The sequence below is a fragment of the Marmota monax genome, unplaced genomic scaffold, assembly GCF_021218885.2.
Source record: "Marmota monax isolate L192 unplaced genomic scaffold, Marmota_monax_Labrador192_F-V1.1 WCK01_AAM20220418_F8-fsc00287, whole genome shotgun sequence".
NCBI lineage: Eukaryota > Metazoa > Chordata > Mammalia > Rodentia > Sciuridae > Marmota > Marmota monax.
The window spans coordinates 188,760-214,963 of NW_026693334.1; the positions used below are offsets into that span (position 1 = coordinate 188,760).

The 26,204-nt window shown below is 43.7% G+C and overlaps 1 protein-coding gene across 1 annotated transcript in view; it reads right to left on the reverse strand.

Annotated features, from left to right (window-relative positions):
• Positions 1–26,204, reverse strand: part of Ctnnd2 (catenin delta 2) — an 818,473-nt gene that overhangs the window by 94,128 nt on the left and 698,141 nt on the right. The window contains 1 exon segment of the mRNA XM_058583219.1: positions 4,964–5,081. Coding sequence (XP_058439202.1) covers positions 4,964–5,081 — 118 coding nt within the window.

Here is a 26,204-nt window from a genome sequence, read left to right on the forward strand (position 1 = left end):
AGCACCTGTTACTGTTGATTGACATTTCACTGGAGAGAGAGGAGGAATTTATAACCACGAGCTGTCCCCAATGCCTCTACTCCCAGACTAGTCCTGCCTGGGACTCAGAATCCCATTCATGAAGAGCACAGGCCCTGGCCTGTGGTCAGCCCTGGTGGGTGACCCTAACCTGCACCATCTACACTTCTGGGTGTAAGAGGAGCAACAGACACAAACCAGGGCTGTCCCATACACATCAGGGGCTATGGCCACTGGGAGACATATCTGTTCTCATTCAACTGATTCTTTCAAGAGGACCAACATTCCTGTTTCCTAGCAAAGGGGTTCAACAGCAGTTAAGGGCACATGTGGAGCTGGACACCTGTAGAGCTCCGGATCTCCACTCTTAGCTGTTTGACTTTGGGTGATATAATCATGGTATCCTGGACTCATTGTCTCCCTCTGTACAATGACCACAATAGGACCTCATCAGTAGATTGTTGTGTGGGTCAGGGGAGCTAATGTATGTGTGTGCAATGGTCAGAATAACGCTCCCAAGTGTCCACATCCTAACTGCTGGACCTGTGAATGTGTTAGGTTCTATGGAGGGTGATTAAGGCTTAGGTGGAATTAAGGTTGCTGTTTGGCTGACAGATGGGCAGTTTATCTGGATTTTCCAGGTGGCCCATTTATCATGAGGTCCTGTAAGAGGGAGGCAGAAGAGTCAGGGCAAGATGGTTGTGATGCTGAGAGGTAGGAAAGGCCACCAATGGCTTTGAGTATGGAGGAAGGGGCCACAAGCCAAGGGATGTGGGCAGCTTCTGAGCTGGGGTGTAGAAGGAAGCAGATTCTCCCCTGGAGACCCCAGGAGAAGCCAGCCCCCATGGCACTTTCTGTTTAGCCCAGTGAGACCCATTCTGGACTCCTATACTCTAGAACTGGAAGATAATAAATATGTGGGGTTTTACCCAGCCACCAAGTTTGTGGCCATTTGTTACAGAACAGAACAGTAGGAAATTGATGCAGCGGGGAAGCACCGAGAATGCCGGGGGCACCGGGAATCATTCTAGTGATGCTGGGAGAAGGCCTGGCTTCAAAAGCCTAAGGCATGGGACCCAGAGGGAGTCAGCATGGTTTGGGTTTTAGTGTGGGCTCTGCCATTTAATGAGCTCTGTGACCTTAGGCAAGATGCTTTAACTCTGTGCATCACAGGGCTAAAGGTAAGGGTTAAACGAGGTCACAGACACAGGTCTCAGAAGAGTGACTGATGATGATGCATTTGCTGTTATCAGAGTCAAAATGTGGGATTCAAGAAATATAGTTCTAATAACCTCTAATTGTTGATAGGAGGGGTTGGCTGGTAAACCAGAGCTTGCAGGCCAAGCCAACGGAGCTTGTACGTAACCTATCAGGGGAATTCAACATGCCCTGGTTTTTTTATGATGTATGGTTGCTGTCATGTTCCAATAGCAGAACTGAATAGTTGGGACAGAGACCAGGGGGCTCACAGAGCCAAACACGTTTATGCTCTAACTCTTTGCAGAAAGTTTGCTGGTTGAGACAGAGCTGACCATTTTGACCTTTGTCCTGGACTTGAGGAACCAGAGGAGAGGAAAAAAAATACTCCGATTTTTAAAAGGGCATAACATCAGGAGGCAATTAATCTGAGCTAAGTTTTGCTTGAAAAAATCACAACACCTGGGCTTCCATTTCCCACACATCTATTATGTGTCTGTCACCACTGGACATAGGTACCAGGATTCCATTCTATGGAGGCTGGAAAGCACAAGCCAGGCTGTGTGTGACCAGGGCAGATGCTGCCTCTGATCTGCAGTCCAGGCTCAGGGCTGGAGCTGGGATCCCAGTCCTGCCTGATTTCCTCTGTAGGCTGGAATCTGGTGAGATGCATCTGTGCCCTTTGCTGGATCATGGGCATGTGAAAGTCAACCAGGAAAACCAGCTCTCAGGACATATATCTGGGGCCTTTGCCATTCTAGACCTTTCTTGTCGAATTTTCAAGGTTTCACGGCAGCTAATCCCACAGGCTTTGCGTCAACTTGATTTTCTATTTCAAACCTCCTCTCAGCATCAAAAAAGGAACCCGGCATGAAAGCAGGTAAGCACAGGACGATGCATGAAAGACAGAGAAGTCTCTCATTGAAAGGAAAATGTTATGGCATAAGTCAGAACGATTTTCAAATCAGCTCAAACTGATTTTTCTTACATCAAAGACTTGGGAGAATAAACTTCTCTCTCCTCCTGCTGTTCATCTTCCCCAGGGGCTGCGCCATTCCTCTGTTTAACAGAAGACTACTGGGGGCTAAATCTGCTGTCTTGAGAAGTGTTTTATAATCTACCTGCTGTGGGGAGATGATTCAGGGAGAAGCTGGAGGGACAGAGGGAAAGAGGTGGGGGTGGGAGGCGAGAGGGGCCAGGAATTGAACTCCTGGCTCTCATTGAGATCCCTGGAGTGAGGCAGTCCGGTGTGGTTCAGGTAGGTTACCAATTCAAGAGCTTTTCTGTGAAAAGATTGGGGAGGGGGTGAAGGAAGAATAGAAGAAGGCATGTGGCAGCTGGTGGCTTTGCTTGTGACATGCATTGCTGTCCACAGCACTTTTAGCAGTTTCTTTTGGCCACCAGGGTCATCTTGACTCCTTATTTTCTATTAGAAAGGGCTAATATGGAAGTCGTCTGTAGAGTGCTCTACCATATGCTACCCATTCAACAAACTGTCCCCATTATAACAACAGAGCTGAGAGCTTGCATAGAATCCAGGCTCTGTATTCATTAACTTCTCTGGCCTTAAAGGGAACGTATGGTCATTTTTACCCCCTTGAACTTGTCATTGTGAAAGCGCAGAGTGGCCGAGCAGAGCACTGAGTGGAAAATTGTGGTACGATAATAACATGTTAAAACTCCATCTTAGCATGCAGCCTGCAAAGCACTGCTGAGTGATTTATCACATCTGAGCCTTGCAACAGCCTTGGCACGCAGCTATGATTATCCTCCCTGTCACAAAGCTGAGGTCACTTGGGCATGGTCCTCCAGCTGGCTGGAGCTGGAGATGGTACTATCCACTGGCGCCTCCTGGATGGCCCTCAGTGCTCTTCCTACACATCAGGGATTTCAGGGTCTTCCTACTCCAGACTTGAAGACTCCAGATTATTTCAACTTTCCTTTTGGGGGAAATGTGGATATCCAATAGATGACCTCCAGGGTCTCCCAGGAGTATTAGAAGTGTGACGTCTGAGGCATCAGATGAGAGATAGTTGCGCCTTGGAGCACACTGGCTCTCAAGCCACACTGCTGAGACTGCCTGAGCTCAGAGATGGTGCAGGGGAACGTGGCTGAGGCACAAGGCCACTGACTTTCACTTTAGCTTCACCTGCAGTCCAGAAGTCATTTAAGTTCCTTCTTGTGCATCGTGGTAAGAGGCTTCGTCTCCCCTTGCCTCAGTCTTTCACAACAGCAAACATCAAGATGCTTAGCATGGCTGCTTCAGGAAATTACCTTCAGTAGCTCTTTTAAAAATCAGGAGTCTATTATGCTATCAGGCCTCTGTAAATTCTCAGGGCATCTCAACTGGTCACTTTTCCAGGGATTTAATTTTCCTGTCAATGATGCTAAAAGGTCTAAAATGGTCATTAAGGGTGTTTACAAAAGAGGAACACTTAAGCCTCTGTTACATTATGTTCTGTCTTAGAAATTAATAGCTCATGGCCAATGAGTGGATGCAGGCCTGGGGGTGGCAAGGATGAGATGACAAGCAGCACTCGTGACTCAAAGAGCTGGAGTCCCAGGAGACACCCAGGGCCCCAATCTTTGAGGAGCAAGCCTAAGCCACTGGTAATTCTCTAAACTTCTTGTGACTGTAATGAGTGGCCAAGGCTGAGAAGTTTAATGTGAACTTACTCTCAAAGCTGATTAACAACTAAGGGAATAGAGTCACTCCTATTTATTTTTTGTTTGATTTTACAATTATATTATCAAAGCAGACTGCAATTGTCCCATTCAAAGCTCTACCTACTAAGGCAGGCTCTTCATCCAAGATGCACATTAGATTCATTTTTAAAGGTATCAGCACTTGCAACCAGAGCTAGGCAGTCAGGTTAGGAACAACAATGGGGTCTGGGAGACATATTCATTAGTGCCCCAAAGGCAACTCTGATGAAGAGTCTGGGTTGGGGACCATGGGGTCAGATAGGGGTTTGCAACCAGGGTGGATTTGGCTCTGCATAGAAGGCATGGCCACGTGCAGGGACCCGTTGGTTTGTTAGTACTGAGGTGGGTGGGTTGGGAGATGCTACTGGCATCCAGTGGGTGAAGGCAGGAATGCTACCTGATCCTGGTTACAGCCCCTTACAATGAGGAGACAGAAGGCCCCAACTGTTAATAGGAACAGCTCCTCAGAGCCCTCATTAAGGTATCACACTTATCCATGCACTAATTTGAAGTATAGGTAGAAGCTGTGTTTATATGAAGATTACTTTGTGAATTTATATTAGTGTGAATTGAAACTCATCTAGTTAAGAGAAAACAAAATAACTCAGACACTGGAAAGGTTCCCCCATTTCCATCTTGGCTTGTGAACTACAGCAGTGAGTACATATTAATAACTTAAGATACTGGCAGCTTCATTCAGCTTTTTGACATTCTCTCCGATTTTGAAGGCATTTTAAAATGGCATTTAGTACAATTAGCAGTTATTAAAAAGATAATATGAGAATACAAGATTATTCCAATCTTGGGGAGTTTAATGTTAACCTGGATTGTCACGCATTGCTGATCTAAGGTTGGAATGCTAGTTCTAAGACCACGAGGAGAGGCCTGCCTGCCTGGACAGAGTTGGAGTCACACAGAGAAGCTGAGAGAGCTCAGGATGCATGTGTGAAATGCCACCACAGCTCTCTGTGTTGTCCTCCATCGCGGGGCCCCGCGGCATCTGTGTGCTCTGAGATGCTCAGTCTGTGCAGATACTACAAACCTTGCTATCGATCTCGCTGCTCCCCAGTGCAGACTGGACCACGTAAAGCAAGGCATCTGTGAGCCCGTCACACTCCCGCATCCTCCGGCGGGCCTCCTCTCCGGCTGAACTTACATTCCTGCAAAGCAGAGGGAAGTGTCAGTCATCAGTGACCTTCACTGTGGTCACTGAGAGAGCATCCTTCCAGGCCACCACCCCCAGTTTTAAAGAAAACTTTTTTTTTCTTGGTTAATCAAGAATATAGCTTTAAGCCTGGGGTTGTGGCTCATGGTAGAGCTCTTGCCTAGTCTTGTGAGGCACTGGGTTCGATTCTCAGCACTGCATGAAAATATAAACAAATAAAATAAGGTTATTTTCAAAAAAGAATATAGCTTTAATGAGTGGGATTGGCTTCAACAACAGTTCCTGGAATTGAGTAAAACAAAGATCCCTTACTGCAACTTGGAAAACAGAGCATGCAGACTTCCTAGCATGATTGATCTGCCAGTCTTGTGACTGCTGAGAATGGGGGACTTTCAGAAAGTCCCAGGGGTCATGTCATTTATAATCAACAAGGGAATCAGAAGTCTTTTGATTCAAAGGATTCTTCTTCTTTGAGAAGTCTGAAGCAATTTCAAAGACAGAGCTTCTGACTTATTGAAATATCTTAGAGATCTAAATTGGCCTGCCTCAAAAATTACCTACCCTGGCCCAGCCAGAAGTAGACTTCTAGGAATTTACTCTAAGGACACAGAGTTTCTGGACAATTTAGTATTTGGGATGTCCATGACAGTTCTTAGGGGAAGAAGTTACTCCAAATGCGTTCCTGTCCTTCAGGGCTTGAGCTAAAGTCCAGAGAAGGAGCCTGTTGGGCCGGAACCCAGCTAGGAAGCACACAGACCACGGTTAGAATTCGGCTCCAGGGGAAAATTTCTGTAGAGACTCTGGACCACTCAGAAGGGATGCTGGGGAGATGAGCTAATGGAGGGCACAAAGGGATTGGAAGAATTTAGAGAGAAGGACAGAGAACTAACTAGGTAGGGCAATGGTTCTCAAACTTTGGGAACCTCAGAACAACCTGGAGGGCAGATAAAATATAGGGTGCTGGATTCCACCTGGGTCTGGCTTAGAAAGCCTGGGTTGGAGTCAGATAAGGTGCATCTCCATGGTGATTCAGAAGCTGAGAGCGAGGCCCTAGTCCTGTGGGGCAAGTTTGGCTGGAGGAAGGTGGTCCTCTTTGCTGCCTGCTAGGAGGCCATGGGGAGGATTCCCAAAACCTCTGAACTTGGACAGTCTGGAGGAGTGGAAATGGTAGGACTCTCCACACCAGCATGGTCATCAACACAGGCACTTCCTCATTTTGTTTTTAAAAAATCTTTTGCGGTTGCACCTATTCTACTTGGCAGGTGAGGAAGCTGAGCCTTAAAGAGGTTGTCCAAGGTCCTGCAGCTACTTATGGAGACACTGAAATGAAATATGAGGAAAGGAGAAGCCAACAGCTTCAGCCTTAATGGAGAGTATGGACGGACTAGATTTTGTTTGTTCATAGTTTTTTTGTTTTTGTTTTTTTTTTTTTTTTAGGATAAAAAGAAAATGAAATAGGCCTAATGTTAAAATGCTAGTGAATATAATGCTTTCTTTGATGTCTAAAACAATATCACAGGAGATATTAAAAAGGGTTTATCAGCATTTTAGTGTATCCCTAGAAAATGTTATTTAATTTAAATTAGGATTTTTGGCATTTGCTGATCTTATAATATGAACACAAATTTCAGTTTCTTAGGTAATACAACTAATCAAATATTGACAGCGTTTTAATGCAAAATTTTATAAATTGCACCTTGTGTCGACCAACATGTTTCTGGCAATGTCCCTAGTGGGGGTGAGGAGGGAGGAGGAACTCACTTACTGCTATGGGAAATGTGGCAGGAGGCACAATAGTATTATTTTAAACTAGAAGAATGGCCCTTGTAAAAGTCAAGTTTAGACCATTCATCCTTGAAATGATTTTCTCCAGGTTGAGCTTTGAAGATATTAGAATAAGTTTGTCAGAATTCCCTATCAGACTTCCATGGCAATGAGTGACCTTGGGTTTGGGAGGGTGGTTTTTCCAAATGAAGAAACTGTGGAATTCAGACCTGAAAGCACCTCAGCTCATGTACACCCCAGTCTGAAGTATCCTGAATATACCTCCTGGAGGGATGAGATGTCTTTCCTTTGAACATCGTCATGATGGGGTGGCAGCCTCCTGACCCACAAATAAACTTAATCATGATCAGCACTAATTTCACTGATAATCAAAAAATGTGCAGGAAATAACAGGAATGAACAGTTCATCAACATTAGATGCTGTCAACATTAATTCCAGCATATTCTAGTTTCTATTTGATTCTAGTCCAGTCTGCTCCCAAATTTAAAACGTTTTTAATTAAAATGTACATGATGTTGAGACACAAGAAAGATTAATATAGTCTCACTAGACAAGGTAAAAGGACCAAGACACCCACACCCACCCACCCATATGCCTATTGTCTGCAAGTGACAGGAGACAACATATATTATCAAATGGATACAAGTTTGTGCTTGTCTCTTCTGTGGGTAATGGTTCCATACAAGCCTTTGGACATAAGTTTCTACTTTTATTCAACTATTACAGAATTGGTAAAAAATCACATTAGGTGAAACTTTGGGCTTTTCTTGCAGGCAATGAGGTTTTCCTTTTTTTCCCTTTTCGTCCTAAACACAAGATCTACTACTCTTTCAACTACAGCAATCAGTTTTGCTGTTCATTACCAGGTAACTGAAGAAGAATGATGTTCTTTCCACCCATTGTAAGGAACCAGTGCAGAAAAAAGGTCACAGCCTCAGTAATTCCAATACAAAATCCATGATGGAGGTTTAAAATGATAAGGAAGTAGGAAGGGAACCAAATAGATTTGGTCCCTTAAATCCCATCTTTTGGTTTTCTCTCTGGCTTGATCTCCCACATGTTGGCCATCTGCACCAGAAGCACTTTTTATGGGAAATGGAAGGCCCATTCAGTTGAAAGTGTGCTGTAAGCTCCATAGCATAGTCTGTGGAGTACTGGGTATTCCATCTGATTTAAATAGTGCAGAGAATGATGGTGGCTCAGAGGCACAAGGCGTCCAGCAGCACCGGACACCTGTGCCACTTGCACCTTTCCTGGTCTGGCCACTCAGTTGGATGTATGCTGTGAGCTCTCTTGCAGAGCTATGAGAGCACAGTCTTTGAGCTCCCCAAGGAAATCACTGTGACCACTGGTGTTTATCATCCAGGATTATTTTCTACTCCTAATAAATGACCTGGGCAGGTATGATTTTGTTTTTTAACCATCCTGTTTCCTCAGGAAACTTGCATTTATCCTTAGAAAATGTATCATTGTCTCTTTTTATGATGGTACCTACAGATCTAGCTTAGTCATCAAATGACTTCTGGTGTCCCATGTATAAACAGATCATGATTCACATTTTTTAGACTTTTTGCACCTAAATGGACACTCAGGTTATATCTAACTTTTTTCCTATACTTAACAATGTTGAGCTAAAGTTCATAGTTATGGGTTTTGTCAGATGGATGCTGTGGACCTGTTCTAAGAAGAAAGAATTTACAGAAATAAATCCATTCAAGTTAACAAAAGTAGATACATGCTTTTTCTATACCCAATGCTATCTTGTGATAAAAAGACAATATAATACCTAGTCTTTGACCTTTAGAAGGTCACAGACTAGCCAGGTAAACAGATGTGTGTGTGTGTGTGTGTGTATGTGTATAATGTGACTAAATATTTTGCAAGCAGCAACCAGCAATATGAAGGAATGGGAACCAATCTCCTTTGAATATGACTCTTCAATGTTCAAAAGAAAACGAACATAGGCTGAAATGGATGGATGGGTTATCACTTACCTCATTCAATAGAATCTTTCCTTAAATTGTAATTCTATAAAATTGGACATTGGTAATTTTCCTTAACATTTATAGCAGAAAATTATGAGTTTGTGATTAAGAAATAAGGACACAGAAGGCATTAAATGTGTTTCCAGCAAGGAAGCATCTCATGTGAATTCAGTGGAAATTATTTTTGAGAGTGAGATAAAATCACAGACACGGGCTCAGGAGCAGTCCAGGTAAACTGTGTGTGCACACCAATCAGCACATCTGCTCAGAGGTGGGGTCGGCAGACCATTAAAGCCTTTGACAGAGGAGAGGACCCAGCAGGAAGAGGTAGAATTCTGCATCTAATGCCAGTTCTGGCACAAGACCTCTCCATTTTACTGGTATCCTGAGCCAGCCCACTGTGTCGTAATGTCATGGCTAGCTCCTGGTTCACTGGAGTAATCTTGTCAGTGCCCTTCACCAAGCCCCGTTACCTGTGCTGGGTCCCTCCTAACATCTCTAGGTACTAGATGGCATAGGTAGGCGGCTGTGAGTGCTGGGAAAGGAACACCAGAGGCTCTGCTGCCCCACGGGGCTCCGCAGCAATAGGCAAGTGAAGGTTTATGATGCTATAACGATACACAAAGGCAGACAGAAGCAAGTCTCCGGACCTGCTGGGTGAATCCAAGTCATTCAAATCGCATTTCCAAGGCCACCTTTCTCTGACATCTTATGCAGAGGGCATAAGAACGACAAAGAACGACAAAGGGTAAGTCCTTGGCCTTGAAGCTCAGTGGAGTTTGCTGGGCTGGATTTCCAGGCTGCTTTGGGTCATGATTCCACTTTTCTTTCTACTTCCTCCCTTTTTGACCTCAAATGTCTCTAACTATTGTCCCAACTCTGTCCCATCCACCCTGGGTTGGAAATAGATGACTGCTCCTTCATTTTTACAGGTCTCACATAGATGGGGACTGCTTCCTGGGAGCTTTGCTTAGTGGATTGCTCGTCCACACCTGATTTAGATGAATCAGATTCGGAGTTTGGAGGTGAAGAGATTCAGGACTTTGAATCAAATGCTGTAATGGGATAAATTTTTAGAGAGATAAAATGGGATGAGATAAAAGTATGTGGGATGAATGTATCTTTGAGGGCCAGAGAGGTGGTCAAATACTGGCCTCTCAAATTTGTTTATGCCTTAATCTTTGGAATCTGTGACTAGGTGGCCTTACATGGAAAAAGGGACTCCACAGATGGAATTAAGGTTTTGGACCTTAAACAGGGAAGTTGTCCTAGGTGTATCCTTGGGCTCTAATCACATGAACCTTAAAGGCAGAAGGCATTCTCTGCTTTTTTTGGCTGGAGTCACAGGGACCCCAAGTATGAGAATTCGATTCCATATTCTGGTTCTGACATAGAGAAGGCTTCATGCAAGGAAGGGAGAGAAGCAGGTTGGAGGTAAGGCCAGTGGAGTGGACAGCCAGCAAGGAAACAGAGACCTCCGTCCTGTGGCTACAAGGAATTGGATTCTGCCAACACTGGAAGTAACCGGCCATCAGAAGCAGATTCTTCTCTGGAACCATTGGCAGGGAACTCATCCTTATCAACACCTTGATATCAACTGGGGAAGCAGATTAGTGCCTAGATTCCTGACCCACAGGCACTATGAGATGAGTGCAAGTTAAGAAGGTATTTCTAGATGGTCAAAGAGTTGTACCCAAATGCCACACAGGTAAGAATCAAAATTCTTCCTAGAGGCATGTGTGTGCAGGGGTAGGCAGTGGCATAAGTCATCTGCCCTCCATGATGCCAGGCCAGGCTACACCTGGATGTATCCCAGAGCATGTGGAGGAGGCTCTCCGCATAAGACACACTGAACAATGTGGAATGTACTGCCTGAGGCCAAATTACACCACTTTATTTTTTTCCCCCTCCTTGATCTCATTACCCCAAAGGATGCCACCAAATTTGTGGGCATCAGTCTGTCTCAGAATGCCCTTCTGTTTGCTTGATATCTTTTATTTCTGCCAGAAGAGGCCCCTGAAAACCTGTGTCCACAGCTTCCATGAACAAGAAGTGCAGCCTGCGTCTGTGTCTTCACAGAAACGAGCCTGCCATGCCAGGGGAGAGAAATGGCAGCGCCCTAGCCCTGCTCCAGTGGTGTCTGCAGGGCGGCCTCATTATTTTCAGTGAGTGACCAGAACACGGTGGAATGCCCACCGTAAGTGCCAGGGGCTATTAACCATTTTAGGATCAGCTGCACCTCTGCAGACTTTCACTGGGAAGCTGAATGTCCCTGAACAGTCTTGACCTCTCTCTGCACATTCGTGTACACAGCTGGCACCTCATCACAGTCAAGTCAGAACAATTTCCAGGGAAAGAAGTTCCCTAAATTTTTTTAAAAAAGATTAGCACAGTCTTGCTGTTTGGATTACAATGCACCTTGCTGTCTTTTCCCAAGGAAGGCAATTTCTTTATAAATAAGAATGATGATGTCTCGGTAATTACTGTTGAGCTTCAGGGACAGAACGCTTCAGTGGCCAAAGCCCAGCTACCGACTGGGGCTGGTGGCGAACCCCACTGCCATTCTGCACTCAGAGCCGTAGTTGCTGTATTCGCCCCACACTCCTCAAGTCCCCTCATAAATGTAAACCATCAGAAAGAGACAGGTGAGCTCCTCCTTCACTGACTATTAAACACTGCCCTCTTAAAAACTGCCTGGGTCCATGCCTTCTGGAGTCAGCCATGCATGAGGGAACATTGTTCCACAGAAGCCCAGAGCGGAACCAGAGATACCTGACTTAAAAGACACCCTCTCCCTGTCAAGTGCTACCTAGGGTTTAGCTACATGATTCCAATTAAAATTGATGGTCACCACAGAGTGAACTGCTCTATGAAACGTCTGCGAGAAGTTTCCCGTTGGGCTAAATTACAAGAAAATCAGAGGGGGGATAAAAGAGCAAGTGCTCTGTGGCTAAAACCATTAGCTGCAAACCTAATTGTGCATGTGGTCCTTTGTGCTCCACAAACACGCACGCGCTGGCCATCGCGGTTGTTTCCTCACTTGGGATGGGAGCTGTGCTCATTAGGCTTTGTTTAGTTTTGCCACCGGTTCTGAAGCTGGAAGTGGTACCCTGTAGTTCAACTTCTGGGTGAATGCCCACCTACCCTGTTCTCCACTAATGCCCCCAAAGTTCTCCTCTTGCCTATTTGTGGGTGGGCTCAGAATCTCAGAATCCCATTCCATGTTGGAAGGCCCTCGCTCTCTTCCTTGGATCCAGCATACCATCTTCCCGTCAAGACCACCTACCACCGTCACTGCCGCAAGTTGCTCAACATTTTACCTGACATGGCCCAGTCACAAATGCAACAATAGCAAAAAGAAAATGTCCTGGGCCAGAAGCAAATAAAATTAAAAAATGGATAAAGCAAGTGTTTTCTTTCTTCTCTGCTAATCCAGATTAACACACACACACACACACACACACACACACACCTACATACATATATACATTCATTCATTCATTCATTCACTGGGTACATAATATATGCTAAGAAATACTGCAAAATAGAATGCAATATTCACTTCACCAAGCAGGTGGTTTCCAGGAAAAAAAAAAGCACTGTATCCTCAGCAAATCATGAGCAATAACAATGTGACCCAATTCTTTCAATTTCAAGTTCTCCATTTTCTAAGAAGTGGAAGAACACAACTGACTAATAAGGGATTATCGGTAATTGGCTACCTCCCTTTTAAAGTCAGATTGTGGGTTTGAAGACATTCAAGATTTGGCATTATGTTCTGGATTATTAATAGCAAGTATTAAAACAAACTTTCTAACTTTCATTTCGATTCCTCAACTAATTCCTCATATGCAATCATGTAATCTTTCAATTTATTTACTTGTAGGAAAAGTTAACAACTCGTACTTCAAAGGATGATTAAAGCTGAGAATCCATGTGATTTTTAAAGCTCACTTCTCCAGCTGGTAAGCTTTCCTTGAGGCCTCTTCTTGTTTTTACGATTGCTCTGATCACTCACTGATAGCTTATGAAGCACCACAACCACCATCAGAGAACTGAAGGTATATTCAGAGGCAAAGATGTGCCAGTGGTCTGCGCCTCCTCCTCTTCTTCCATGCCCAACCCTCCCAAGGACCACTATAGTCTGGGAATTCAAGGTTGAACTGCTGTCCTCAGCAGCTCCCTAAACTGTTCAGTGCCTTGCCTAGCCCAGTGCGGTGGAAGAATTGGCAGCAGCTACACATGATAGGGAATGGGGAAGAGAAGGCCCCAGCTGCTCAGGGGCTCCAGGAGAGTGGCTACGGGTGACCATCTCTCTCTGCAGCTTTGGTCTTTGTGATGGACTGAATGTTTCTGTCCTCTGTAACAAATTCTCATGTTGAAATCCTCTCAAAGTGATGGTATTAGGAGAAGGAGGAGCCTTTGGGAGTTGATTAGGTCATAAGAGTGGGGCCTTCATACTAATGGAAGAAAACTAGAAGTAAAGAGCAGAAAAGTCAGTAGAGGGAAGGGAATAGGAGAAAAGAGAGAAGGAGGGAAAGCGGAAGTACTGGGGATGAATTAGAGCAAATTATATTCCATGCTTTTATAATTATGTCAAAAGCAATCCTCTTGTTAAGTATAACTAGAAAGAACCAACGGAAAAAAACAATCAATTAAGAAAAAAGTGAGGCCTTCGTGAACGGTATTAGTGCCCTTAAGAAAGAAATCTCAGGTGCATGCCTATCATTCCAGTGACTCAGGAGGCTGAGGCAGGAGGACTGCAATTTTGAGACCAGCCTCAGCAACTTAGCAAGACCCTGTCTCAAAATGAAAAATAAAAATGGCTGGGGATGTAGCTTAGTGACAAAGTGTCCCTGGGTTCAATCCTCAGTACCAAAAGAAAAATTAAGAGAGAGAGAGAGAGAGAGAGAGAGAGAGAGAGGGAGAGAGAGAGAGAGATTGATTGATCCCAGGGGAAGGCAACTCTCTGCAACCTGGTGAAGGACTCTCATAAGAACACAGTTACACTGCCTCTCTGATCTCAGAGTGGTGAGAGAAAACCCTGTGTTTTAGAAGCCTCTCGTCTACCATACTGTAATGGCTGCCCAACCGACTAAGTCAATCTTCCTATATCTATTCCCTAGGGGGAAACACTGCTTAAAATGCTAATAAAAGCAGTCCTTGGATCAAAACAGCTTAAGTCCTGTGTCCAAATTGAGAGAAAGTGATTAAAAATAAAACCTTTAGTCTCTAAGAAAATTACCCATCTCTGCGACTTGCTACCTCATGAACTCAGAAGTTGTGAAAACTCACTGGGTGGTCTTTTACTTGATCTACAGAACATGCAATGCTAGAAAACGCTGACTTCAGTAGCTTGGCCAGAGAGGATGGTGTGGTTCTAGCTAGGTGAATATGACACTAGAAGCAAATGGAAGGTGGGCTAGTTGATTAGTTAAAAAATGATATGTTAGATTAGATTAGTTAAAAAGCCATGGCTAATGTCTGTAGTCCACTCTTTGAGAAGAAAAAATATCTAGTGTGGAGATGGTAGGGGATGGAAGAAAGGAAGAAAAATGATAAGATTACATTTCTACTTTATGCAAGAGAAAAATACACAAAAAACTCAGTAAAAATAAGACTACTTGGCCTTTTTTTTTTCCCATAAAGGGAAAAGAATATATATTTAATCTTGGTTATTGAGATATATATGTTTAAATTTTGGAAAGAAATTTCTGAAAGCCTTATTAAAAGAAATCAGGAGCTGGCTTCTGTAAAGAGGAGCACCAATAAGGACTTTCAAGTCTATGGACTGAGTTGCTACTTAGGAATACTGTTGGAAAGGAAACTCCGCAGCGCAGAGTTCCTCCATCTAAAAATCAAGGCTGCTACAACACCTGCACAGTTTGTCTGCACGTTTGTTCTTCATTGTGGTGGGGAGAACTCTAAAGCTGTCCCTCCAAAATTCCGGCCACCTGGTGGAGTCAAATATGAACCTAGGAACTGCTGGGAAGGAGATTTACAGATGGAATTAATCTTAAGGTAGGGGGAGAGAAAAGGGAAATTGCATGGAAAGGGAAGGAGACCCTCATTGTTATACAAAATTACATATAAGAGGTTGTGAGGGGAATGGGAAAAAAAAACAAGGAGAGAAATGAATTACAGTAGATGGGGGTAGAGAGAGAAGATGGGAGGGGAGGGGAGGGGGGATAGTAGAGGATAGGAAAGGTAGCAGAATACAACAGTTACTAATAGGGCATTATGTAAAAATGTGGATGTGTAACCGATGTGATTCTGCAATCTGTATTTGGGGTAAAAATGGGAGTTCATAACCCACTTGAATCTAATGTATGAAATATGATATGTCAAGAGCTTTGTAATGTTTTGAACAACCAATAAAAAAAATAAAATAAAATTTAAAAAAAGATAAAGAAACATGAATACACAGAGAATAAATCCTCAGGAACCCACATGCATCTGATATGAGTTCCAGAAAGAAAGAGTAAAGAAGAAATAAAGATAAAATAACAACAACAACAAAAAATCTTAAGGTAGGGAAATAATCTTGGATTATCCCACTAGTCTTAATGTAATCACTCAATCTTTATAAGAAAAAGTGGACGGCAGAATATTCAGACTGAGAGATGAGGAGCAATGAAAGGAAGGACCGCCACTCAGACTTTGCAGACGAAGGAAGGGGGTCATGACCAGGGAACATGGTGGCCTCTGGAACCTAGAACAACTCCCTCCAACAGCCCCCAAGAAAATGGGGCCCTGACTCTACAACTGTATGGCACTCAATTTGGCCAATAACCTGAATGATACTGAAAGTAGGATTTTCCCAAACAGAACTTGATGACCAACATCTTGATTTCAGCACAGAATCCAGCCAAGCCCCCATAGACATCTGGTGTGCAGAACTCTGAGGTAATGAACTTGCATTGTTCTAAGTCATTAATATTGTAGTCATTTATCACAGCAGCAATGGACAACTGCTGCATCCACGTAAGAACAACAACAAACCACCAAATATTTGTGTATCTGTTGTCTTGGTTTTAACATTTCTGCTAAAGTATTCCAAAAATTTCATATAAACTTTGTGTCTTCATATGAGGGCATTTTAGATGCTCCATGTAACAAGATGGATGCAGACATTGTAAAGCCTCCTGTTGCAGGATGGTAATCTAACAAGCTCCTCCCCCAACCCTAGGTTACACCCCAGAGTGACTCTTCCTGGCTTACTGCCACCAGATGGCTTGCACTCAGAACTAGTGCAGGGTAATGGCACCACTGGGTGTACAATTTCCTTTTACTGCTCTAGAAGCCCAGGGAGCAATGCTTCAAAAACCCAAGAATTATAAAGCTGCATAAAAAGGTCAAACTGCAAAGACACTGAGGAGCCACAGAGCACCATTAAAAACAGGTCACAAGGTGGCCATGAAGAGTCGCATTGCACTCCCTGTCCTCTCAGCAAGAAATACGTGCTGCAGTCGAAGGGCTTTTAATCTGTTATCCCACCAGCCACTCTTTTTTTTTTTTTTTTTTTTTGTTTTGAGAAAGTGTTAAGATTTTATTGAAAAGCTGCATCCTTAAGCAGCTTGGTGGCCATCCTGAAGACAACGGAAAAACAAAAGGGAGGACTTTTGCCCTCCACCATCTGCCCAGGCCACATTCCTCCTTCAGGTCTACTGCTCTAGGTAAATGGCAACGATTCTGAGAACTTCAGCACAAGGTACATAGAATGACTTCATGGGAAACCATCAAGCCACCCAAGGAAATGGGGCCCTGACTCTACAACTATATGGCACTCAATTTGGCCTGGAAGAATCTGGAAAGCAAAAGCTAGGCAACCAGGATTTTTTTCTAATGTTCATTTTATTCCCCTTATGACCAATCTGTTATATGTACATGGAAAGGTCTTAGAGATGTGTTGAACAAAACAGTTAAAAACAAAACAATTTATGAGGAGATAGAGTAGATTTAATTTTTGTATAAGAAGGAATGCAGGGAGAGGATTCTTATATATCATGCAAACATACTAGCTATTAGAATCTTAGACCTAGTGATCAAATGATTTCACTTAATCCAGTAATTTGCTAAAATTCTCCAAGAAACACACTGCACTATTTCAGTTTTAATTACAAATACTTATTCTGAAATATTTATATAGAATTCTAAAAATAAAATATATAGTGCTAGGTTATTCCAATGGAAGAAATTTAGAATTGCTGCAGTCTTAGAACAATGGTTCTGCACACGGACATGTCTCAAGGACAGTGTGGCCATAGTTTACACTCCCCATCTGCACTGATCACTCACTGTGTGGCAAGATTAAGCCACAACTGTAACCCATCCTCCATCTGATATGGATCATGGGGGGAGTCAGTATCAGTCAATGCTAAGTTCTGAATGCTCTGTCTCCCAAAATACATGTGTTGAAAATTAACCCCTAAGGTCATGGTATTAAGAGATGAGAGCTTTAGAGAGGTGATCAGGTTGAGGGAGCCCTCATTAATGCAGTTGATCAGTGCCCTTGTAAAAGAGGCTGAAGGAGTTTGTTTGCCCCTTCTATTATGTGAGAATACATAAAGGCCCCATTTTTTTTTGGGGGGGGGAAGTCACCAAGGATTGAAATTACGGGCACTGGACCACTGAGCCACATCCCCAGCACTATTTTGAATTTTATTTAGAGACAGGGTCTCACTGAGTTGCTTAGCTCCTTGTTGTTTCTGAGGCTGACTTTGAACTTATGATCCTCCTGCCTCAGCCTCCTGAGCCACTGGGATGTGGCTTTGCATTCAGGTAGGCATGTGTCACTGCATCCAGCTAAAGGCCCCATTTTTTAATCAAGGAGTGAGCACTCACCAGGCACTGAATCTGCCAGAACCTTGACCTTGGACTTCTCTGTCTCTAGAACTGAGCAAAATTTCTCTTGCTTATACATTACCCAGACTAACATATTTTGTAATAGCACTCGGCATGAGGCCAGTCAGCCTTTTGGTTAGTTTTCTTTTAAATTCTGAGTTTCCCTTGCCTTGGAGACTTTGAGTCAAAGTGGTGATGAACAGGGAAAGATCAAGAAGAGTGAAATTAACCAGTGCAAACTATATTCATGACTACAGTGATCAAGCGATGCCCAAAAGGAGTAAATGAAAAAAATTAATGGGGGGAAGACAGGTAAAGTGAAATGGGGATGAAGTGGGGCGGTGCCAACTGGAGGTTGACTTGGGGTTTCCTTAATGGTCACGCGGTCCTGTACCAAAACCCTACTTCACTCGCTAGGTAGGCCTGGGTGTGGCACACCCTCGACTCCTCCCTTTCCCACACACTCGCATCCAGTCAGTCAGTAAATCCAGTCGGCTCCAACTCCAAAGCATTTCCAGAGTCCCCCAGGACACTGCCTTGTCCTTGAACCACAATCTTCTGTCCTTTGTCCTCCGGCCTCTTCCCTCAATCCCCAGGAGGCACCACACAGTGGCTATAGTGGTTCTCAAAAAACGTTCACTGGCGCTTGAGTCCTCCCCATGATGTTCCATTTCACTCAGAGCCTCACCAAGACTCATCGGCTCACTCAAGGCTCCCTCTCACAACCCCACCCCACCACTGCTCCTCCATGCAGATGCATAAGAATGGAGAACGGGCCTTTCTTCTTCACCAGGTCATTAGCATCCAGCTCAGTACCCGGTGTGGAGCCTGATAAAAGCTGTTGAACTGCCAAGACTGTATCCATGATCAAACCTCAGGAATACTGAACTTACCCTAGATTTGTCAGGAGGGATGAAGGACAGAGAAGCTGTGAGGGATTGATCCATCCACTGTTCCATTTCTACTTACTGACTCACAGGCATTGTCTCAATTTTATTGATGAAATGTTGCTCTAAAGTCAGAAACTTCATAAACTTTGGTATAAAAAATACACAACTCTTTTTTTTCTCCATTCCAACTTAGCCAAGCAGTTGCGTCATAGTCTAAAGGAAGTTATGATTTGGAAAAGACTATAAATAGCATACAGGCCCTAAGATGTTCAGGACTTGCCTTGTATTTCCTTGCTTGATGTCTTTCCATGTGCAAGAACAAGATTAATCCTGATAAACTTAACAGGGCAGCTCTCCAAGCCTTGGTTTACTATTCCACATAGTTGTAGATAAACACTTGAGAAATAAATCAGGAAAAGAAAACCGAGCAGTGGGTCTGGGATGCCCTCTGACTTTGGCACAGGAGGAAGAATGCTTTTGAAAAGGGAAGCAGGTGGTGGTGATGAGTCAGGCATGTTAAAGACAGACCCTTAGCAAACACAATGATGATGTTTGCTAGCAAGGAAGTCCTTATCTACATATGGAAAGCTTTATTGGGAACGGTCCCAATATCCAGGACGACCTATGGAACATACCACCAAAGTTAGCTGTCTATCCAGATATGAAACAGAAGCTATTTAATAACCAAAAGAACCATCTATTGCCACAATAATCAAATTTCTTCTAATCTTGCAGCTTAAAACAACACAAATTCATCAGGTTACACGTTATGGTTTAGATGTGAGGTGTCCCCCCAAAACTCATGTGTGAGACAATGCAAGAAAGTTCAGAGGAGAAATGATTGGGTTGTGAGAGGCTTAACACAATCAGTGCATTAATTCCCTTATGGGATTGACTGAGTGGTAACTGAAGGCAGGCAGGGTATGGCTGGAGGAGGTGGGCACTGGGGGCGAGCCTTTGGGGGTATATGTTTTGTACCCAGCAAGTGGAGTCTCTCTCTCTCTGCTTCCTGATAGTCATGTGAGTTGCTTCCCTCCACTATACTCTTCCACCATGATGTTGTGCCTCACCTAGAGCCCCAAGGAACAGAGCTGGCTATCAATGGACTGAGACCTTTGAAACTGTGAGCCCCAAAATAAACTCTTCCTTCTCTACAATTGTTGTGGTTGGGTTTTTAGTCACAGTAGCAAAGAGCTGACTAAAAGAAGCCCATCATGGGTCTGTATCCAGGGCTAATGTCAAGGTGTCAGTAGGACAGATACTTTCCCACCTCTAGGGGATAATGCATTTCCTTGAGTATTCAGTATATTGAGAAAATTCAGCTCTTGCTGGTCATAGGACTGAAATCCCCAATTCTTTCCTGGCTGTCAGCTGAGGACTTACCCAATTTCTATGGGCTGCCTATATTCCTTGGCTTGCATCTGGCTTCCTTCACCTTCAAAGCCAGCCATGGTATGCCCAATCTTTAATTCTTAAGATTTCTCTGACTCCAACCAGAGAAAGTTCTCTGCCTCTGGGGTCTCATGCACATGCTTAGATTGGACCCATGCCAAATTTTTGTGACAGTCTCCCATCTCAAGGTCCCTTATTCTTACTCACATCTTCAAAATTGCTTTTGTCAGGCAAGGCAACATATTTGCAGGTTGCTAGGATTCATGCAAAAAGTCTTTGGAGGGGTGGTTCCCTGCTGACACAGGCTCCACTATGCCAGTGGTGGAATGCCCTCCATTCTTCAAGGTCACATGTTTAACCGGGTCAGTGCAAGTCCTGACATAGCAGGGGAACCCGGGAGGTTCAATGGCAGAGCAAGCCTCTCACTGCCTCCTTGCTCCTCGAGACTACCTGCATCCTGATGTTATTAGTGAGGCTTGAGAACGTCGAGGTTGGTGTGAGTCTCACAACATTCTAAACCTTTATTCTAATAATTGTTTGCAAACGACACACTGAAGTTGTTTTCATTCATTATATGGGCTAATAAATTAAAGTTCCAGCTTTCTTGTGAATCTACTAATGATTCCCAAGAACTAAGTATGGAGGGACACCTGTGTCTATGTTTGCCAGCACTTCAAAATTCCTCTGATGACACACTCATCTGGAGAAGGACAGGAGGACAGCCCATTCATTCCCAGCTACAGAAGAATTACTGATGCTCCTAGGGGTAAACAATGGGAAAACGAGATGGAAACAGAGACCCTGTCCAAAGTTCATTCAGTGTATAGGATAATCTGCCTTTACCTACTGTTGGGGAGAGTATTTACATAGAGTTAAGTTGATGCATATTGGATTTACCAAATACAAACAAACAAACAAACAAACAAAACCCCCAAAACAAAAAGCCCCAAACAACAAACACGTACATTTTCTGGAATGTATACATAAACAGTTAACTGGTTTACTTCTGGGTTAAGAAAGTTTGGGAAGGAAGGCAGGCTTATTTGATTCCTTTCATATTGTTTGGTTGCTTTAAAAGCACATACATGCAAGACAATTATTTCTTCATTTTTTGAAGTGTTGGTGGATATAATAGTAGAAAAGGTCAGAGTAATTAACAATAATTGCATGTTAATATGATTAACTGTACCTCGTTCCTGAGTGCTCAGAGTTCCCTCTTGAGAGTTTTTGGTGAATAAAAGGGCTAAAGCTAGAAGGTAGGGGCTCTAATCTTTGGAAGTCAACTTCAGTAAAAATATCCTTTAGGGAAGCTTAATTATCCTAAGAGCAGATGAAGATCTAATAAAGATTGACTTGAACGGCTTGCGTTTGACTATGCAAAAACACAGGGCGAAGGAAGAATGGGTAGCCACGAAAGATGACAACGTGAAGGACACCTTTGACTGTGGTCAAGAGAAACCCAATAGGTGCCCGAGGCCAGCTGTGCCTGCACTCCAGAGCCCAGACTGGCAGCAGGCCATCCCCCACGGTGCCTGTCTTCATCCACAGCCAGTGTTGGTCTGTGAAAGAATATGCATGGCAGCTTGTGATTTCTTTGCCTGTGAAATAGATGATAACTTGATAAAATGAAAAGGAGAAAGAAGGACTAAGTGATGCCAATATTAATGGACTTTAGCTACAGAAGGGAGATAAAGAGGGAAGCCAGCAGGAGCACATTCTCCTGGTGCCTGCTCCTTCTTTACCTCTGTTCCACAGGGAAATTAGAAACGGACCAAGATAACATTCCTATCTCAAGCATGTTATAGGAATTTCAAGCAAAAAAGTCTGCAGTTGAAGGCAGTCGGCATTCTGGAAGACCCAGGAAGAGGGTATGGAGAGCACGAGGAGCACAACAGGATACATCCTTGTCAGGTCCTCATCTTCTCCCATGCGAGCTTACGCCTATCAATGTCATCATTTGTTTATAAATAATGGAGATATATTCTACTCCCTAAGGCATTCCTGGGGCAGCAGAGAACTCTGATGTGGTGTTCTGACTCTTTTTATCTGCCTGGCTTTGCACAATACATTGAGACTCTCTGATCCTCAGTTTCTGGATCTGTTAAGTGGGCTGTTTCGATGGGGCTGGAGAGGAAGTCTGAACTAACAGACCTCTAATCCTCCTCCCTCCTCTTTCCCCGTGACTTCTGCTCATTCCAGCACACTTGTTGTCACTTGTTATTATCACTCAGGCTCAATTATTGACTTGGCAGCCCAATAATCAAACCCCTTTTTTCTGCCAAGTTCAGGACTCACTGAAAAATATGACACAGAAAACAGATGGAAACTCAACTGTCTGTTTACAGCTCAGAATGCTAAGAGGGCACTAACAAAATTTCATCAATTATTTTAGTGTACATAAAATTGGGGTAAAACGACACAAAACTATCTTTTTAACCATTTTATATAGTTCAGTAGTGTTACGTGTGACCACGTGGTTGCAATAAATGATATTTGAAGGAAATAACTTTTCATCAAAATTGATGCAAAAAACATCCATAATGAACATATCACCATTTTAAGTAAAGATGGGCTCCAACCTGACATAGCTCATTCCGCCTCGCTTTAGCCTCAACCCAGCCCTGCATAACAGGCCCATTCCCTTTTACAGACAGAGACACTGAGACACAGAGCTGCTGCCTCAGTGACCCCAGGTTACCCAGCCGAGGTCTGCAGGCAGATGGGGAATGGATGTGGCTCCTCTATAGTTGGATTTCATCTCATATCAACATCACGTGCATCTCAAAGACATTGTCCCTGACTGATGCTCTTTCTGTAGCTTCTAGGACACAGTCCAGGATCAGCAAAGGGGCCCAGTGCTGTCCTAGGTCCCTCCTGCCCCATGCCACCCACCTCCTCCTCCTCCCCCACTTCCTCCCCCGCCCCGTGAGCACTGCCACATTTCTAGAGCACAGAGGCACTTCCTGCCAGCAGAGCTTCCATGGTTCCACAGAAACTTGACCCTCCTCCCTGACCCACCAAACCTCAACTCCCACTAACCTGCTCTCAGGCCCCTCCTTGTCCACCTCTCCCTGGCGAGCCACACAGAGCCACTTGCTGGCCCCCAAACGTGCACACAGGCAGTGTGCCCCTCCTGCCCCTGGATCCTTCAGCCTGACGTGCTCTCCTCCGCCCCTCAGCCTGCCCACCCTCCCTCAGCAGGAATATCACCTGTGGGGTCCTCTTAGAGTCCTGCAGGAGAACATACTGGGGTCCTCCCAGTTCTCCATGGTGTTTTTTTAACGGCACTAGGTGCACTCATTATGCACCGCGGGTCAGGTTTCCCTCAATTCTTTTAGGTCATAAATACCATGTCTTATCTTTGTTTCTACCAAACTTAGCAAAATCCTGGGCACATACTAGAAATTCAATATATGCTTGTGCGGAGGAAGAGTGATCACCCATTTTATCCAAGCTGTAGAGTAGCACTTGGCCAAGAAGAAGAACATGAGATGGTTATAGCTGTTGTACTTATTGCCTGGGGGTCGGGGGTGGCTGACCACAGTGATGAGCAAGGACAGGCTGACACCCAGGGAAACACTAGGAGGAAAGCTTTCTGTCCAGACTCAGAAGCCCAGGTTGGAAGCCTGGTGCATGGTTTTCCACCAAAAGTGCCAGGGTAAATGGCCAACCAGGTGAGTTTTTTTCTTATTTAAAGTTGGAGGAAAACATATCATATGTAAGGCTGTCCTGAGGATTAAGGAATGATCGAAATTGTTAAAGAGGGTTTTTACCCCTATAAAGCACTCTAGTGACATTATTTATGGATTTTCAAACAGTACTATTAAGATGACAGTCCAACAGCTTCCTCCAAATGAGGCAGATGAGGAATCCAGGATCCTAAGAACCAGGAGCAACTGAGCAAACTGCAGGGACAAAATGTACTGGTTGAGTACCAGCCAGTGACAGCTGTCCAAGAGAAAATTCAGTCTTCTCTTTGACAAAAATAATTGAGAAGCTGTTTTCACTTGGCAGAAACATCACATATTACCCACACTGGAAAACGAGTAGGCGTGTGGCTCTAACCAAAGGATAAGTCTCACATGGAAAGGGGTGGCCATGCCGTGGCTTCGTCTCTGCCATTGATCCCTTGGGAACCAGCAGAATGGAAAGGTCCCTTGCCTTGGTGACAATGAGCACTGGATGGGTCTCAGACAGCTCAGCAGTGAAGGAAGGGCCATTCCCTCATTCATCACTCACTCATTTATTTAGCAGCTACTTACCAGGGGTCTACAAGGTGCCAGACATTGTTCCAGTGAAAAGGATTCTACGGTAGTAAAGATGTGAGTCTCTCATGCTTGAGAAGGCAGCTGGTGGAGCACCCGGGTTCCAACACTAGCCCACAGGCAAGGATGACATTCCAAATCATGACAAGGCCTGAGCAGAAGCCCAGGGTGCCTTGGAAATGCCTCAAGGCAGCTCTGATTTACATGGGGGCAAACTGGCAAGGAAAGTATCTCTGAAGAAAGATCATTTAAGCTGATATAAAGGTAAAGAGGTGGGAATAAAGTTCTTGGCCTGGTGGGAGTCATGTGTGGGCATTCTGAGCTGAAATGATCTCACTGATGGAGATTCCTCAGGAAACTTGGAATGGAACCGCCATTTGACCCAGTTATCCCACTCCTCGGTTTATAACCAAAGGACACAGTCACATCAATGTTTATAGCAGCTCAACTCACAATAGCTAAACTACAGAACCAACTTAGGTATCTTTCAACAGATGAATGGATAAAGAAAATGTGGTATATATATATACACAATGGAATATTACTCAACCTTAAAGAATAATAAAATGATGGCATTTTCTGGTAAATGGATGGAGCTAGTGAATTATCATGCTAGGCAAACTAAGCCAGTCCCCCCAAAACCAAAGGCTGAATGTTTTCTCTGATATGTGGATGTTAATTTACAATAAGTGTTGGAGCTAGGGAAAAACAGAGGTACTTTGGATTAGATAGAGGGGAGAGAAGGAAAGGGAGGGGCCATGGGGTTAGGAAGAATAGTAGAATGAATTGGACGTTATTACCCTATGTATTATCATTACACAACTGGTGTGAGTCCACAATCATGTACAACAAGAAAAATGAGAAGTTATTCTCCATTTATGTATGATGTGTCAAAGTGCATTCTATGTTATGTATAACTAATAGGAACAAATTTTAAAAATAGTGAAAAAAAAAATCTTACTGCATAGAGCAGAGGTGATGGGCCACTATTGCAAACATGGATTCAGGATGAGTGACATCAAGGCCATTGTCCCAATAATCTACTAAACAGGGCAAAACCCTTCTCTGGTATGAAGATAAATGAAAAGGAAGATAATGAATGAAAAAGAAGAGTCTGAACTCAGAGACATAATGGAGGTGGCCACACCAGAGAGTATACAGAAGAGCTGTGGAAAATAGTTTGGTGGTTACTTGAGATGCTATTCATAGAGTTACATATGATCCAGCAACTCTGCTCCTCATTAACTACCCAGACGAATTGAAGACAAATACCTGTATGCATGTTAATAATACACTATTCACAGTGGCCAAAGAGTGGACACAGGCCAATGTCCATCAATGAATAAGCAGATACATAAAATGTGGTACATCCAAACAATGGCCTATTATTCAGCCATAAAAAAAGAGTGAGGTACTGAAGCATACTACAATATGGGTGAATCTTGAATACATTGTTATACCTGAAAAAAGCCAGTCAAAGGCCTTAGATGTTGTGATTCTATTCATATGAAATATGCAGAACATGTAGTTTCATAGAGATAGTGCATGCATTGGTAATTGCCAGGGTCTAGGGGAAAGGATATGGCGGTAACTACTTAGTGGCTCTGGGGGTTTCTTTGGGGTGATGAATATCTTTTGGAATCAGATAAAGGTGGTTTGTACTACCTTTTAATGTGCTACATTTCTTTGATTTGTTCACCTAAAAATGGTTAGTTTTATGTTGTGTGAATTTCATCTAAATTTTTTATTTTTAATATAAAAAAATAATATGAAGGGGAGAAATTGCTAAGGGGAGGGGTTTGTGACAGAACCCAAACAGGTGTCCACTAGGCAGAGAGTCCCCTTGTTGCTGTTAGTCAGATTTGCCCACAGGCCAGGATAATCTGATCTCCATGGTTCATTGTGCTCCTTGGCCTTTGACTTCTTCTACATAAAGTCTTCATAGCTCAGTAAGTT